Genomic DNA, 4,888 nt, shown 5'->3' on the forward strand with positions numbered 1-4,888 from the left:
CGCTCTTTGTTTTCGAGGTGGTGGCTCCAGACACCTGTGGCCGCCGTGCGGCGAAATGGTCAACCAAGCTGGCCAAGGGGGGGGGTGCAGCACAAAAAATATTTTGGCACCCCCCACCCAAACCTTGCTCACCTTTCCCCCCCCCCCCCCCCCGCCGTCCAGTCCAGCATGACCAAGTCTTCCACCTCATCCAAGGCCTCGTCTGCGACACTGAATGAGACATCCGAAGAATACCTCGCAGCTGTGTCTCTCGCTGGGCTTCTCGTGTGGGTATTCAAGGACATCGCTGGTCTGGACGCAATGCCCGTGGTTGTTTTTGTCCCGGCAGCTGTTGCTTGCTTTGCACACGTTTCTCCCCACGTATGGACCCCAGAAGGGCAAGGCTAACGACGCCTTTTCCAATGCACTTCGCTTGGTCAAGCCTGAGATGATCCAGATCTTCCTGTGCGTGCTCAGCCCCGAGTGGAATAGGGATGACGTCATGGTGAGCGGCGCCGATCGCGATGAAGGCTATCAAGGCCATGCTGAGCGACCATCACGGTACCCTGGCCAGCGCGTGCGCCCAGCCGTGTACCAAACAGCTCAAGGCGATTGTCAAGTACCTGGGTGGTGGCTCGCCCAAGGCTATCGAGACCGGGGGCAGCAAGACTGTTACTGGTGGCCCACCGGTGCCGGCTACCTCGCCGCCATCCCAGCCTCTGGACTGGGCCGCGCTGAGTGCTTTAGCGAACAAGTCCGACTGCCGCACTGATGCCGACCCAGCACAGCCTCCGGGCCCGTCTCTGAACGGGGCCTTGGTCGGAGTCATCTTGGCCGAGTTTGACAGCCGCTCTGCTACCTTGGAGGCATGGACACTCTCGTCCACGTCCTCGCGATCAGGCTCGCATGCCTTCACTGGCAGAAAGCGCGGCCGGGATGACGACGACGACGGCAGGCGAGAGTATGAATGCATGGACAAGGAGCTTTGCGAGCTCCAGTCTGACATCCCGCGTTTGGTTATGGAGTCGGTTTGTGTCCTGAAGCACAGGTGAGCCTGGCATGACTGTGGCATCGCGCGATGTCCTCAGTCGCCAGTGCGCAGCGGCCAGCCTGTAGCCGTGCCGTCGCCCACAACCGGTTAAACCTGTCATCTACACCGTCGAAGCAGGTGGTTGGTCTAGGTACAGAGGGGGGGTTTAAGACTAGCCTAGAGCTCTGAGGTCGCCGAAGCAGGTGTCGAGCTCGCACTCGAGCCCGAGCTCGAGCCCGAGCTCGAGCCGGAGCCTGAGCCCGAGCTCGACGAGCATGTTGCCATCCTATACCCATCAACAGTGACATCGTGATGGTCGCTCGAGGTACTCGCCGAGTATGAGAACGAGGCTTCGTCTTCGTGCGACCCGCCATGGGCAGCCACCCGCATCCGCTGCGGGGTGGCGACGTTGAGGTTGAGCAAGAGGTCGACAGCCGAATCAGAGTCTGCGCCGCCAGGCGACGAGGCTTGGAGCTCGCGGAGGCTAGATTGCGAGCGCATTTGGCTGGTTGCCTGCCGCAGCAGCGACGACATGTCATGGTTGCTCCGGTTGGGGACCATGCCATCGACCGATGCCGCCGATGCCGAGTCGTTGAGCATGTCGCGGGCAAGCGTTGCCGAGTCCTCCCGCTGGAGCAACGCGATGGCGTCGACGTCGAGGTCGAGCTGCTCAAGATCAAGGAGCGCGGCGTCGATGTCCTCTTCTGAGCTCGACGATCCGCCCGACCCGGGCTCCTTCCCCGCTTCCACCCGCGCCGCTCGCCGCAGTGCCTCCTGGTGCATGCGGTCGCGCTCCTCGGCCTCCTTTCGCATGTCGGGCACCAACATCCGGTTCTCAAACAGATGCAAGTCGCCGCCGGTCCGCACCTGAGCCGGACCGGGACTCGCGCTCGCTGCCGCCGCACTCGCCGGCGCCACCGGTGCGGTGGCATCCGGCAGCGTCTCGCCACTTGCCGCCCGCGCGGTCTCGGCCGACTGCGCTGCGCTGACTAGTCTGCGGATGGTGTCTTGCCCGCGTGCTTGTGCGGCCACAGCCCGCTCCTCACGCGTCTCCTTCTCTCTTTTCGAGATGGTGCGGATGCAGCACAAGGCAACAACAATGATGATGCAGATGACAAGCGCGAGGATGTACACCATGTGAATCCACCAAGCCATGCCGATGTACGCGTCAATCCACGCGCCCATGCTTTCGCGGCCCGATCCGCCGTCGAGTGGCGTCGAGTCCTTGCAGTTGATGCGAAAGGTAAACAACGCCGATGTGTCGGGGCAGTCGCCTCGGAACACGCCATCGATCAGCTCAAGCCCCACACACGACGCCGTCGCGTTGCACCATCCGCACGTCGTGGTCTCCGCATTCGCTGCCGTACAGAGTCCGCAACGAGGCACCAGCGTACAATCTGATCAAAGCCCGCCACATCGCCCGACAGCCCGCCACACACACACACACACACACACCCGCGAGCACAGCACCCACATCCACATCATCTCCCATGGATGAGTCCAGGACCCCCTCCGCCGCTAACGATTCTGACTATGTTCCACAATCGATGGCAGACGGCGAGCTGATCCCCCCTCTGACGCCCGACTCATCGCCATGACGTACTTGTGCCAGCCGCAGGCACTGTCATGACTAGCAAGCCTAACAGCAACAGCATCACACATATGCGCGGCTGTAAGCCTATAAGCATGCCAACTTTCGCTAGGCCAAGTGTAGTATCACTCTACTCTAACTCCTCTGTCTCGACCGCCGCGTGGGTGATGTGGTGAACAGCGGCGCCAAACCACCGCAATGCCACAACCAACCGCCCGCCCGCCAACCAGCCAACCAACCAACCGACCGCCCGCCAACCAGCCAACCAACCAACCAACCGCTAACCAGCCAACCAACCAACCAACCGACCGCCAACCAGCCAACCAACCGCCAGCCAACCAGCCAACCAACCGCCAGCCACCCGTCGGCAGCCAACCGCCCACCACTCTACCGCCAACCGCCCACCACTCACCCAACCCGCCAACCGCCCACCACTCACCGTCAGCCAACCCGCCAACCGCCTGCCACTCACCGTCAGCCAACCCGCCAACCGCCTGCCACTCCCGACTCTGTCCATGACCACCGCCCGCCGGAGAAAGGGACGCACGACGACACCCACGACGACAACCCCCACCACCACCACCACCACTACCACTACCACCGTCCGCACCCCCACCCCGTCCACGCCGGCCACGCCCCACACCCCAACCTCGCCCATCCCCAACATGTCCGGGAACAACACCAAGACTTCGGACAGCTCTCTCGCCCGCATGCATCTCGCTCGCTCATCGCCACCCGCTGCTGCTCCCGTCGTCGTCTCGGGCGTGTACTCGGCTGCCAAGCTCTCCATCACTCGCCCGCAGGCGTATCCGGTTCCGAGCCGGGCAGACATTGATGACATCGCCGCTCTCGGATCGTTGCCCGTCCCGAGCTCTGCGCCTGGTCTGCCGGGAGATGCTTATGATCCGCCGGCTTCGGCGGCTCTTGCGCAAGACGAGCTGGATGAGCTTGCTGCCCACATCCATGTTGTTGCTCCCGCGCTCGATGCCAAGCTCACTGTAGAGCCGTACTCGCAGCCGGGCCAGAGCCGCGCTCTGCTGGACGCCAGAGGCGTGACTGCCACTGTGGACGATGCTGGCGTTGCCTTTCCGTTTCCAGCTGACGCTGCTGCTGCCGATCCGCTCCCGCTCGCCTTTCGCCTCCCTCCTGCCCGCGTCCCGCACAGCAAGATCAACGCGGCCGCTCCGCGCGCCGGCTGCTGGGACGTGCCGGCGAGTGTGTTGAGCCAGCTGCAGGCCGCCACTGCCGCCCACGTCGACGCCGTCGCCGCTGCCGCCAACCCCAACTCCTCGCGCTCAAAGCGCGACCGCCGCGCCCGCGACGACCACCGTGACGACCGCAACGCTGCGGGCGACCGCGACCGCGATGACCGCGATCGCGACGCCGCCGCCGACGCCGACCCGCGCCGCGGCCCGCGCTCCAAGCGCGAACGTCGGCGATTCTGACCGCCCTACCACATGCGTAAAGCTGAACCATACTGTTGTGCTTGTTATTCTGCGCTCATGCCGGCGCAAACGAGAGCCGCAGATGCCGCCCGCCGAGCGCGACGTCGTTAAGGAGCGCGAGCGCGTTGACCGCGTTGGCGAGAGTAGCAAAGGTGATGAGCGCCCGCCGCTTGCTCTTCATGTGCACCGTGGTCACTGTTCCGCCGCACTGCTCAAAGTGCTGCGCGAGAAGCTCCTCGGTCACGCCAGTCTTGGGCAGGTGCGAGACGAGGAGCATTTCCGACGGCGGCCTGATGCGCTTCTCGAGCGAGTGTGACGCCATGTTGGCCGCAAACGGGTTGAGCGGCGACGCAGAGTACTTGGTCACGATGTACGCGTTGCGGACTGCCTCCAGCGACGTCACGCCGTCCGGCCCGGCCTCCACGCGCAGCATGCCCGAGAAGAGCGGCATGCCGTGGAGGTGCTTGGCCACGAGCTGTGCGTGTTCGGTCATGCCCATCTCCACTAGCACCTTGTCCGGCACTCCGTCGTCGGCCGGGAACCCGATGGCCCGCACATGTCCAAAGCCGCAAAAGATGTTGAAGAGCGTGTCAGCCTCGACCCGAATCTCGTCGAGCCCGGTCACCGCCAGCACCGGCGTCGAGACTCGCTTAAGCGGCTTGATTGGCACCGTGTACGAAGAAATGCCGAGCTTGGCTGGCAGCGACGAGTTGCGGTATATTGGCGGCCGCGCACGTGGGTCCGCGCTTGCGCCACTCACACGCCGCCCACTCTCAGCCCGAGCCGCCGGCCCGGGCGCGTATCCGCTCTCGTGGATCGGCGCCAGCGCCGACGCCACCGGCC

At 64.3% G+C, this 4,888-nt stretch overlaps 4 protein-coding genes across 4 annotated transcripts in view; 2 read left to right on the plus strand and 2 right to left on the minus strand.

Annotated features, from left to right (window-relative positions):
• AMSG_10914 (uncharacterized protein) overlaps nucleotides 1-1,048 on the plus strand; it is a 1,228-nt gene extending 180 nt beyond the window's left edge. Inside the window, exon 2 of the mRNA XM_013897644.1 lies at nucleotides 163-1,048. Coding sequence (XP_013753098.1) covers nucleotides 215-751 — 537 coding nt within the window. The 5' untranslated portion in view covers nucleotides 163-214 and the 3' untranslated portion in view covers nucleotides 752-1,048. The remainder of the gene's footprint in view (nucleotides 1-162) is intronic.
• Nucleotides 1,049-1,186: 138 nt separating this feature from the next.
• On the minus strand, nucleotides 1,187-2,637 carry AMSG_10915 (uncharacterized protein; the record flags this gene model as incomplete). Its single annotated transcript, XM_013897645.1, has 2 exons — nucleotides 1,187-2,367; nucleotides 2,613-2,637. The coding sequence occupies 2 exons, from the start codon at nucleotides 2,635-2,637 to the stop codon at nucleotides 1,187-1,189; spliced, it is 1,206 nt and encodes a 401-aa protein (XP_013753099.1).
• A 628-nt stretch (nucleotides 2,638-3,265) lies between these two features.
• On the plus strand, nucleotides 3,266-4,045 carry AMSG_10916 (uncharacterized protein; the record flags this gene model as incomplete). The annotated part of the gene is made up of 1 exon (XM_013897646.1): nucleotides 3,266-4,045. The coding sequence occupies one exon, from the start codon at nucleotides 3,266-3,268 to the stop codon at nucleotides 4,043-4,045; it is 780 nt and encodes a 259-aa protein (XP_013753100.1).
• A 55-nt stretch (nucleotides 4,046-4,100) lies between these two features.
• The window catches only part of AMSG_12398 (uncharacterized protein), a gene marked incomplete at both ends in the record, with an annotated part of 2,883 nt that continues 2,095 nt past the window's right edge, over nucleotides 4,101-4,888 (minus strand). The window contains one exon of the mRNA XM_013897677.1: nucleotides 4,101-4,741. Coding sequence (XP_013753131.1) covers nucleotides 4,101-4,741 — 641 coding nt within the window. The remainder of the gene's footprint in view (nucleotides 4,742-4,888) is intronic.

This window comes from Thecamonas trahens (assembly GCF_000142905.1).
Source record: "Thecamonas trahens ATCC 50062 unplaced genomic scaffold supercont1.66, whole genome shotgun sequence".
Taxonomy (NCBI): Eukaryota; order Apusomonadida; family Apusomonadidae; genus Thecamonas; species Thecamonas trahens.